General features: G+C 39.9%; 1 protein-coding gene across 5 annotated transcripts in view; it reads left to right on the plus strand.

The window, feature by feature from the left end:
• The window catches only part of COL14A1 (collagen type XIV alpha 1 chain), a 216241-nt gene that overhangs the window by 99272 nt on the left and 104551 nt on the right, over nt 1-12418 (plus strand). For all 5 annotated transcript variants that reach the window (XM_006943361.4, XM_006943363.5, XM_006943360.4 and 2 more), the window contains exons 21-23: nt 523-645; nt 4545-4694; nt 7669-7785. In XM_006943361.4, coding sequence (XP_006943423.2) covers nt 523-645; nt 4545-4694; nt 7669-7785 — 390 coding nt within the window. The remainder of the gene's footprint in view (nt 1-522; nt 646-4544; nt 4695-7668; nt 7786-12418) is intronic.

Consider the following 12418-nt stretch of genomic DNA (forward strand, 5'->3'; position numbering starts at 1 on the left):
TACAAAGGTTCTCTATATAAATGGCTTAATGTTGTGATAGAAAATAGGTGAACAATAATATAAAATTTCAAACAATATAGGCAACATGAAGATGAAAGAAAAAAAAATTACCAGAATCTAACCTCCTAGAATTACCATCGTACCCTGGTGTGAGCCCCCTCGATATTGCTGTACAAATATACTTTGATAGTGGAACATGGTGTGTAGACAGAAATTTTTGATCAACACGATTCAATCCAACTTTACTCAAAATAAGTTAAAGAAAAAGGAGCCGGAAGAACCGTGAATGAACAACTGATCTTCAGATGAATGTGTTTCACCAGAAGAGCAGTAATTTCCTGTACATTCCATTTTAAAAAACAACCATAGATAGACTCTCCAAAGATTCTCACTGTGTGTTATAATGCTTTTTTTCTTGTAAATACTTTAACGTTATGGGAAGATAGCTTAGATTTTGTTAACAGCGTAGTTTGTAAAACTAGAAACCACACCAAATCACTGTTTTTCCTTTTCTCTGCTCAGTGCCACCCTCTGGTCCCCAAAACTTCCGGGTCTCAGAAGAATGGTATAACAGGTTGCGCATTACATGGGATCCCCCGTCTTCCCCCGCAAAGGGCTATAGGATTGTCTACAAACCTGTTAGTGGTAAGTAACGCTTTAAAAAAATATATTGTTACCATGATTAGACATCTAAAATGGTTTCTTTTAAAAAAATTTTTTTTAACGTTTATTTAAGCAGAGAGAGACAGAGCATGAGTGGGGGAGGGGCAGAGAGAGAGAGAGAATCGCAGAATCCGAAGCAGGCTCCAATCTCTGAGCTGTCAGCACAGAGCCCAACGCGGGGCTCGAACTCAGGAGCAGTGAGGTCATGACCTGAGCAGAAGTCGGACGCTTAACCGACTGAGCCACCCAGGCGCCCCTAAAATGGTTTCTTTGTTTTAAAGTTTATTATTTATTTTGAGAGAAAAGAAAGTGAGAGCACTCGTATGAAGAGGGAAGGGGCAGAGAGAAAGAAAGAATCCCAAGCAGTCTCTGTGGTGTCAGTGCAGAGCCCTACATGGGGCTTGACCTCACAGATTGCAATATCCTGACCTGAGCCTAAATCGAAAGTCAGATGCTTACCTGATTGAGCCCCTCAGGTGCACCTAAAATCGATTTTAAGATGTTATTTTTGTTTTGTTTTTCCATCTATCTTTGATTTCGTCTTTAGTTTTGAGAAGTGGGAAGAGTCCCACCTTTTATGAAAAAAACTTTTTTTCCTTGTATGATCATTGTTAGGATAGATATTATCAGAACATTAAAGTTATGACCCCACCTAAAAAATGACTGGGACCCGAAAAACAAATAATCCAGTGAAGAAATGGGCAGAAGACATGAATAGACACTTCTCTAAGGAAGACATCCAGATGGCCAACAGGCACATGAAACGATGCTCAACGTCACTCCACATCAGGGAAATACAAATCAAAACCACACTCAGATATCATCTCATACCAGTCAGAGTGGCTAAAATGAACAAATCAGTAGACTATAGATGCTGGAGAGGATGTGGAGAAATGGGAACCCTCTTGCACTGTTGGTGGGAATGCAAACTGGTGCAGCCGCTCTGGAAACAGTGTGGAGTTTCCTCAAAAAATTAAAAATAGACCTACCCTATGACCCAGCAGTAGCACTGCTAGGAATTTACCAAAGGGATACAGGAGTGCTGACGCATAGGGGCACTTGTACCCCAATGTTTATAGCAGCACTCTCAACAATAGCCAAATTATGGAAAGAGCCTAAATGTCCATCAACTGATGAAAGGATAAAGAAATTGTGGTTTATGTACCCAATGGAGTACTACATGGCAGTGAGAAAGAATGAAATCTGGCCTTTTGTAGCAACGTGGATGGAACTGGAGAGTGTGATGCTAAGTGAAATAAGTCATACAGAGAAAGACAGATCATATGTTTTCGCTTTTATGTGGATCCTGAGAAACTTAACAGAAGTCCATGGGGGAGGGGAAGAAAAAAAGAATAGAAAAAAAAAGAGGTTAGAGAGGGAGAGAGCCAAAGCATAAGAGACTCTTAAAAACTGAGAACAAACTGAGGGTAGATGGGGGGTGGGAGGGAGGGGAGGGTGGGTGATGGGTATTGAGGAGGGCACCTTTTGGGATGAGCACTGTGTTGTATGGAAACCAATTTGACAATAAATTTCATATTAAAAAAAACAAAACAAAACAAAACAAAAATGACTGGGCACGTTTATGAGCAGAATACATACTTGTTATGCATCTAACCTAGGCACATCCCAGACAAGGAACCAGCTGAAGGAAACCTTGACTTGGTAGGAGTGGGACGCTTCCGTGGCTCAGTGGATATATAAACCCTAAACACTTAGAATCTCTAATTTCTAATTCCTCCTCTACCTCTTACTTCTTGGATTAGTAGGAAAAGTTTGACTTACCGACTTCTTAGTCTCTTCATTTTGGAAGCTGTGTTGGGGTATAAAATTCCTCAAAGCCCTGAGGTCCTGGTAGTAAAAGGCTTTTCCATTAGCCCCTTAGCCGCCTTGATGAGGAGATCCCTCCCTCCTTACCTGCCACATCTTTACATCCCGAAAACAGGAGAATGGTGCAAACGGGGGCGGTTGTACCCTGGATCCACACGTCTGTGGAGATGAGGCCATGAATGACTTCACCTGTTACAGTATCAGCGCCCGACACTTAGCACTTGTGTGAAGTTTAAACAGGAGACTAAATATAGATACTAGAGGGATTTTGTCCATTTTCTGGACCTGGGCCTTCATACTCTGATTATTCATAAGAAAGATCTTCTCTCCTTATGTTTACTTATTTGGCAAGAAAACGTAAAGAGTATTCTTCAGCCATTAAAAAACTCTTTCTGCCCTCAAAGAGCACATTAGGCTCGATGTGTCCTCTGAGCTGTTGCTCTTGCCTCTGTAACACTTTTCAGCTTTTTCTCTTGTGTCCTATTATCCAGGTCCGTACAAGTAAAATACCCGCCCCCCTCCAATTTCTCCGGACAAACATCTCTGAACCATGAAGGTGAAATAGCAAGAATATACCACGGGTGAATTAGCCTGCTTAAGACTGGTTCTTTAGGATCCATCACAGTTTTTTGGTTTCTTTTCTTTAGGCTCGAGGCATGTGTTAATTTGTAAAACAGCGTTGCTGGATTTGTTCTTGGACCATTTTGTAGATGTCTATCAGATTTTCTGAGGGAAAGTAGCTTTGTGTTGAGCCAGTGGTTCTCAATTGATGGAGTTTTGCTGCCCAACAGAGATGTTTTGGGTTGCTACAACTTGGGGGGGTAGGGGGTTGCTATTGGCATCTGGTGGGTACTGTTAAGCATCCTACGAGTCACAGTACCTGCCCCCCGCTGCCCCAGAGTTAAGAATTATCCAGCCCAAAATGTCAGTAGCACTGAGGCTGAGACATCTTGCTCTAAATCAAGTGGAATGTGGTATGTGGTCATTTGAATGGAGAGTTTGGTTCCTGAGAAAATCTCTATGGAGATAACATGTACGTACAGAAATATATAAATGCATTGTTGGAAGGGGGTTCTGAAGTAAAGTCAGAAGTATTTTAGGAACTTGTTACTAACTCAAAACTCTTAAAGAATGAGTACAGATGGGAAAAGGCAGGAGGTAAATAAGTTTGTAGAGGACTTATCCAGGAATGTTTTTAATGCTAAAGACTCCACTGGGCTGAAAAAGAGGTGAAAAATGTAAAGGCTCAACAAAGCTAACTGGTCAAGGGCCTTGGAATAGTAGTAGTGTCATCTGTCTATTCTTAAAAATGCTAGGAGAGGGGCGCCTGGGTGGCTCAGTAGGTTGAGCCTCCAACTCTTGAATTCAGCTCAGGGCGTGAGCTCATGGTTTGTGGGATCGAGCCCCACATCGGTCTGTACACCGACAGCACAGAGCCTGCTTGGGATTCTCTTTCTCCCTCTTTCTCTGCCCTTCTTCCACTCATACTCTTGCGCTCTCTCTCTCTCTCTCTCTCTCTCAAAGTAAATAAATAAACTTAAAAAAAATGTTAAGGGGAGGGGATAGAACTAATAATGGCAACATATAGGCTGGACCCCCATGTGGCAAGGTATAGCATAGGGTCTGTGACAAATTTGCTGCTACTGCCACTTGCATGCCTCCTGGAGACAAAGGGTGTCTCAAAGGGGCAATTGAGAATGGCTTCTTTGGTTTGGCAAGTGCCCCAAAGCCTATGACTAGACAGTAGCTCCACTGTGAAGGCCGCACAGTATGGCGGACGGTGGATTGTGAGGTGGAGCCGCTTCTCTGAGTAAGCACTAGGGAAAGAACTATATTTGAGAAGAAGGAGTAGATTCCTAAAAAGAGCCCTAGCATGGTAGTCAGGTATGTAAGTTCCAGAGCCACATGGGGCTAGGTTCAAACCCCAGCTCTGCTGTTTATCTTCTGTGTAATTCCGAGCAACTGTAACACAGTCGAATAAGTACAATTCCTGTCAAGAGTGTTTCCATTTTTCCATCTTCTGGTGTAATTGAAATATACTCTTTCTCCCCTAGTTGCTGGCCCAACACTGGAGACGTTTGTGGGATCTGGCATTAACACCATTCTTATCACAAACCTCCTCAGCGGAATGGACTACAACGTGAAAATATTTGCCTCCCAGGCCTCAGGCTTCAGCGATGCTCTGACAGGCGTGGTGAAAACACGTAAGACCGATGTCCCATTGCCTCAGCCCCTGCATGTGGTTTTGCTGCTTTGTTTTCACTGTAACTCAACCCCTGCTTTAACTTGGCGGTTGTTTTTTATTTTCCTCAGCATTGCCCTTTCTGGATGGTGTTTCATGGAAAGAAAGGTGTGCTCCTTACTCAGGGCTGTAGTTCAGAGTCCTGGTTGGCAGGCGGAATGTCAGAACCTGGCATGCAAATATACTTGATGGTGGCGGATAGGATTTCCTTCTGGAAAGTCTTTGTTGGCATTTTTCACATTAGGTGAAATTTTCCAACCAGTCTGTAGCGACATGGCCAACGCCAGTCAAAGTTGGACCAAAGTTTGGCTTTTCTCAAAGTCTTTGCTCCTCCCCACTTATGTGAACACACACACACACACACACAGACACACACACACACACCATCCATAAAAGATACAAAAAGGACTTCCTTCTGTACCTTTTAAGGGTTTTCACGCAGTCTGCATACCATCTGGGACTTCTCGTTGGCCACGCCATCTGTTTAATATATTTCTTTAAATTGACTTACATTTTTTTACTTAAATACTTTTCAAAACCCACATAATTACTCTAAACAGAAGACCAGGATTTTCAATACACACGAAAGATGATACATAAATGACAAAAATAAAAATGGTGTGGCTGTGTGCTAGTTGACATCATCCTTAGTGCTATCAGCTCCACCTGCCCCACACTGGAGAGTGATACTTATGGTGTAATCAAAAGTAGAAACCTTAAATTTGCTACTTAATAGCTGTGACCTTGAGCAGATTACTAAACTTCTCTGAGCTCAAGTTCTCTCAACTCTAAAATGAAGACAATATCCTGATTGTGAGGCCTCCAGAAATAATGTGTAAAAATGATCTGCCATATGGCAAGCACTAGTGAATAACCATTATTATTATTGTAATAATTGTGCTTTATACCTTTGGCCCATATGTCATTGTCATCCCTAACCAAATAATTAATCAATGAATGGAACAATCAAGAATGAGGCATATATTAAACCAGACCCCAAGCCACCTCTATTTGGCCACCTAAATTTTATTTATTTTTTTTTTAATTTTTTTTTCAACGTTTATTTATTTTTTGGGGGGACAGAGAGAGACAGAGCATGAACAGGGGAGGGGCAGAGAGAGAGGGAGACACAGAATCGGAAACAGGCTCCAGGCTCTGAGCCATCAGCCCAGAGCCTGACGCAGGACTCGAACCCACGGACCGCGAGATCGTGACCTGGCTGAAGTCGGACGCTTAACCGACTGCGCCACCCAGGCGCCCCGGCCACCTAAATTTTAGATAGGTCCAGGCTTTTCGTTAGAGGAGGCTTCCTGAACCTTTTTTAATGGAATATCTTAAGACCTTAAAGGCTAGATTACAGAATCAATTTAATCTCAAAAGAAATAGTCTATCTTCAACAGATCTAGGAAGGCCTTGGTCTATGATTCTGATCTTGTACTTGGCTGGTAAAGTAATGCCATTCTGGGCATTACAGTAACCTCCAAGTGATTTCCCTCTGTTGTTGTATTACAGCAATCCCATTCCTTAGGAGCACCCTAGAATCCCCTGTGCACTTTCCCACTCAGCCTCTCCCCTTCACTAGCTGATTTTAATTTCCTCCTCTAGACTAATTACCCTTTCTGTCTGGGCCACTTTTTCTGTCTCTGTGATTTTTTTTTTTATTGACCTCTCTTCTCCCCGCTCTGTCTTGTTTCCATTTATCTTCCTTTCTTTGCATCTTTCTTTCTTCTGTTCCATCCCTCTTCTCTTCTTCAAGAAGTATGTTGGGTATTCCAAATATATTTTAAAACATTAAGAGCATTGAATTGTTTTATATTCTGTCTTTAAAGGAAAAGTTAGATGGGCTTATTATTTGTTTTCTCTCTTTCTCCCAAGCAAAATAAAAGCCCATACAATGGCAAATAAGTTAATTTAAGGTTTCTTTAAAATTTGGTGTGGTTACATAAATCATTAACAATTTCCTTTTTTTTTTTATGGAACAACAGGGCTCATTTATTTGGCCTTTGGAAAAGAGGTCTTCTCTCTCTGGTCTAACAGAAAAGAACAATGTGAAAATGTAAATTTTGATTAGATAAGATTTTTTTTTTACCATTTTTAAAAATAATTTTAAACTATTTTTATTATAAAGGTAGCTAAGAGAGAGCGAAAAGTAAGAAAATGATGTGGATGAAAGTCAGAGGTCATTGGAGAATATACATATTAAGTTTTAATTGTGTTCTTTTTGAGTCTAAATGATAAATGCCAGATACTTACTCCTTTGTTGTATTGGAGAAATACTATTTTTATTGCTTCCCAAGATAACCTTTCTGTGAATCATTTTTGTATATCACAGTATTCTAAAATTAATAGGAATCTTTGTGTTTGATTTTTATGATTTTTTATCTGTGTTAAATCTTGCATTTTTTTACATTTTCAAAAATATGTTCATTTCCCTTCAATCATGTTTTGAAGGCCGGTCCTTATGAAACGCCTGTTTGAGTAAGACTTCCCTTTGTCTATTTTGCTTTCCTTTTTATTTAAGACAAGGCTATCCTTCAATGGTTGATAAGTGCATATTGTATTTGATTTTTTGTTATAAAAGTATTATATATTAATTGTGGAATATTTAGAAAGCATAAATAATTAAAGAGAGATTAAAAATCAGATAAAAAAAACAGAATTTCACCATCTATTACATCTGGTCTTTTTTCTGTGACTATTTCCCTTTTTGTTTACAAGTGTAAAACAGACCATATTTATACATGTTTTGCAACTTCTCTCTCAAGTAATAAAATAGTTATCTTTTGTGCACTAATTTATTGTGAGTTCATGGATTTCCCACCACTGGCTATGGGAACTTTGAATTAGAATGTTATTGGGTTAAAGTTAATTTCAGACTTGGGGACATTTGTGGCGTTGTCTGTAGTGTGACATAGGTGTGTTTCTTTTGATTATAGTGTTTTTGGGTGTGACCAATCTTCAAGCAGAGCAGGTTCAAATGACCAGCTTGTGTGCCCGGTGGCAGGTGCATCGCCATGCCACTGCCTACAGAGTGGTCATCGAATCACTCCAGGGTAAGTGCCACCTATCACGGATGATTTTGTCAAGCGCTCACGTACTTAGTTCTGTGCAAATCTCTGTGGACAACATGCAAGTAACAGACTAGAGCTCTCTTCTTGAGGAGCCAATGTTATATGATGGATCATGAGGGGTATGGAGTCAGAATGGCTAGGTAAGCCGATTATTTAACCTCTCCAAATGATTGTTTTCTCATCTGTTAATGGGTATAACCACAGTGCTGATCTTCTGGCATTCTGGAGGATTACGTGGCGATAACTCCGCGTGCAACATTTGCAACAGCGCTTTGCCCACGTTAACCTCCAGAGAGTGGAAGCTGCTATTGGCAATAGGAGACAAATAGCCATGACTAACGTACATTAAAATGATATGGTGTTATTATTTTAGTGTTACTCCATGGGGATCTCATTTTGATTTTAATGGTTTTCTTACTGACTGACTCTCTTTATTTTGGAGGATAAATGGTGAACAATAAACTCTCATTTAAGAGATGGTTTAAGATCTATGCCATCATAGGCAGGTTTTTCAGCATTACTGTTCTCAAGAACATCTAAATTTGGAACTTTGTTTCAAAGTTGAAAACTGGAAATGTCTGCCTATTTTCATTAAAAGTTTGAAGAACAACAACAAAAGGCTGATTCCCAAAAAGTAAGTTTGTAGGGACTATTATCAGCTTGCATAATATTCAGAAGATGAGATCAAATAATGAAAATTACTTTAATCTGATTTATCAGATTAAATACTGTATTATCGGTGCAAAAGATATATCTTGTTATTTGGGGGAGACTCTAGAAGACGCTGGAGAATTCCAAGTGATTCTTTTAATCTTTCAAAATTGGTAATAAAATTGTTAAAAAATTTTCTTTCTGGACAAATAATCATGGTTTCCCCATGATTATTTCTTATTCATTCTTGTTTAATTGAAAAAAGCAGGCTTTTTTTTTTTTTTGGCTCAGTCCATTGAGCATCTGACTCTTGATTTCAGCTCAGGTCATGACCCCAGGGTTGTGGGATCAAGCCCCACATTGGGCTCCACTCTGAGCATGGAACCTGCTTGGGATTCTCTTTCTCCTTCTGTCCCTCGCTTGTTTGCATTCTCTCTCTTAAAAAAAGCAGAAAAGTGGAAAGCACAGGTTAGCAGAGAGGTGAGAGCATTTGGAAATATGCTGAGAATATGAGAATAGAATATGAGTGACACAAAAAGAGACTTCTGCCAACCCCAGCCAAGGCATTGTCTCAATCGATGTGCTAAGCCACTACTAATTCCTTGATTCCCTGTGTGTGATACTTCAAGGATCCCTTTAGCCTGGCATGACTAAACATATAGGAGTGGCTTTATGCTGAAATAAACACTGAGTGAGGAAATGTCAGGACAAGTCATATGGATTTTGTGGTTGTATTTAATATGATTTATGAGATGTTTAAGCAGAAGTACATGAAAGGTATGCTACTGTTTGAGAAATGACTACAAAATCTTGAAGAGTCATGTTTCACATATCTTTATAAGACAGGCTAAATCACATTTTCATAGAGAAGGGTTGACATTTAGTGGTATTTGTTAAGCTTTAAAAAATTAATGATAAAAATCACACTCCTAAACTGCCCCACAATACTTTTATCCTTTTGTGTCATTTAAGAAGTTGACATGAAGGTACATAGGCTCCTATGGACATTCATTGGCTTTCATAAAAATTTTAGTTATATAGACTGACATAAACATACATTGAAACTGACTTTGTCAATGGAATTAGTAAGCTCTATAAGTATATTTTTTATTTAGATGTTTTCATCGTAGCATATTTGCAAAATAGTACTGGGATTGTTATCAGAGGACATGATAGATGTGTGTGATAGCATTGATCTGGTAGTCTAAAACCTCACAAAGCTCTTTTTTGAAGCCAAGATCTTTGTAAACAAACAAACAAACAAACAAACAAATGAGTCCACATTTCCTTCTGTCTTCAAGTGAAGTTAACTTGTCCTCCCTTGGTATTATCTCCAGGCTGCCAAAAACCTCTTCAACTGAGCCTTACATTCAAGGCTCAATTAAACAAGAATGAGCAAAGTGTTGCTCAATTGGTTTTTCATCAACATTTATAGCTGGGAGATTTATGAACCCAATTAGCTTACATCTCATTCATCCAGGTGTCTAACTGAAGAATATTAATTAATGGGCAGCAACAGTTTCTAACTGACAGTCTACCTCAAAGAGGACTGTTGGGAGTGGGGAGGGAGTATGGGGATAGCAGTAGGGAATATGTTTAAATGGTTTAACATATAGTTTGTTTAGATCAAGGGATAGTCTTCCTACTTTAGAGTAGGGAAAAATTCAGTTGCGTTTCTTCTTTCTTTCTTTCTTTCTTTCTTTCTTTCTTTCTTTCTTTCTTTCTTTCTTTCTTTCTCTTTCTCTTTCTCTTTCTCTCTCTCTCTAACATTTTTTAACTTCCTTCACCCATTTCTCCTACCTCCCCCTCCACCAACACCTGCCTCTGGCCACCATGAGTCTGTTCTCTGTATCTAGGAGCTTGATTTGAGGTGGAGTTTGTTTATTTTACAGAGAAATAAAATCATTATCCTGATTGGTGCCTTTGAAGGACTTGTGGTCAGATGCAGATTCTTCCATGGGGAGATGAGTTTCAGGGCCCCCTCTGTTTTAACTTTGTAGTGTCTCCCATTGGCTACATATGCTACCTGTGCAGAATGTTTAGTCCTTCTATCCCAGAGGAGATACTAGAGAGAAATATGGGATCTGATTCCTCCATGTGATGGAGAAAAGCTTTATCCCAGAGTGACGTATTTTTTAATGTTTCTGATAAATTCTTACTGTTTGACAGGTAATTTTTTCCAGTTTTTTAAAAAATATAATCCCCATCGTCTGGTCACATGCACTTGTATTCTGAGATGAAGTCAGTGGAGAGGCCCTCGGCTTTGACCATAATTGCTGGTCAACTCTCTGGGCTTCAGTTTCTCTAAAATTGAGGCTTTTTTTTTTGAGGCTTTTATCTAAGGTAATACCTACAAATTTCCAAGATTTTTGTGAATAAAGTGGCCAGGCTGTATCATTCAGGTTTGTTTGTAAATGGTAGGGATGCAGATAAAAGGAGCTTAAACAAAAGGGTCAATTTATTGACTACTGAGAAGTTTAGAAGTGTCCGGCACCAGGCACATCTGGATCTAAGTGTTCAAACAATGCCATCAAGATGAAGTCTTGCTCCCTTCTCTTGCTCTGTACTCATCCTCGGCCAGATTCTCTGAGTTGGCCCCAGTCGGATCCAGAATGACACCTCCCAGTTTACAGCTTAACCAGCCTGAGTAAAAAAAGAGTTTTTCTTTCTCAATAATTCCAACAAAAGTCCAGGAACTGAGTCATACTGGCTTGGCTTGGGTCACATGCCCCTAAATCTGTCATTGAGTTCAAGGGCATGAAATAAATTGACTGGCCGGACCTGGTTGCCTCCCACCTCTGTATCTGGAGGGGAGAAGGGTTGTTACTCAGTTTTTTCCCAAATCATAAAGACCAAGAGTGGGGAAAAATAGATTCAAAGAAAGGGAGAATGGTTGCAAGACAGGCAAAAACAACAGATGTCCTCTACCCATTTGATATTATGACATTTTTTATAGCCAAGAAGGAAAAAAAAAAGAAAGAAAGATTACCAGAAGGATGAGGTCCTCTCAGGAGAGACTGAAATAAATCTGTGTTTGAGTCACTCATCCATTTGCCAAATTAAATTGTAGGCTTTTGGTTAATGATAGGACAGACCAAGTCAGAGACTTTTGGTTGGTCTTAGGTAGCTCAGAACTCCAAGAGAGTTTCCGTTAGTTCTGTGGATGCTCTGGAATTCTGTCTCGTTCTCCAAGCTATTTTTGAGTTGACTTGGCATCCAAGGTTGGGTATATCATTTCCCTTTAAGTTCATATATTTAGATGCCACATGATCCCAAATACTTTATTCCCTTTGTAGTCCCCATAACTTGGTGAATTTCTTGTTAGACTGCTTAAGGAAGATTTCAAAGAATGCTCAACTTGACTTCTGTCACTGAATGTTGAAATGCCAATTTTGCAGTATCATCAATAGAATTGCAGCGTAGTGGAGAGCCTGCCTTACCAGACACCAGATCCAAAACAAAAGATCGCATGAAACAAAACATAGTCTCAAGATTAAGCTTTTTGAGGCAGTGACATTATGACCATTTTATTTATTTTTCAATGTTTATTTATTTTTGAGAGAGAGAGAGCGAGTGAGCATGCAAGTCGGGGAGGGGCAGCGACAGGAGGACAGAGGATCTCAAGTGGGCCTTTCCCTGGCAGCAGCCAGCCTGAGAGGGGGCGCAGACTCAGAAACCACGAGATCATAACCTAAGCCAAAGTCAGACGCTTAACCGACTGAGCTACCCAGGTGCCCCGGCAGTGACATTACGATTGTGTGTCAAGGTATTTGAGAGACCTAGGGATTGGAAGCATTTATGTCATAAAATTCCAGCAGAGTATTCTGGATCCTGGATATTCTTTGCTTGTGCATCTCAGTAACTACTCATAGGACATTTTGGTGAGTCAAGCTGGTGGCATCATTTTCAGCACAATAACCCAGAGAATGTATTTAGCCATGGTTCATAAGAATGAATGCACAAA

Source organism: Felis catus, chromosome F2, assembly GCF_018350175.1.
Source record: "Felis catus isolate Fca126 chromosome F2, F.catus_Fca126_mat1.0, whole genome shotgun sequence".
Classification (NCBI taxonomy): Eukaryota; Metazoa; Chordata; class Mammalia; order Carnivora; family Felidae; genus Felis; species Felis catus.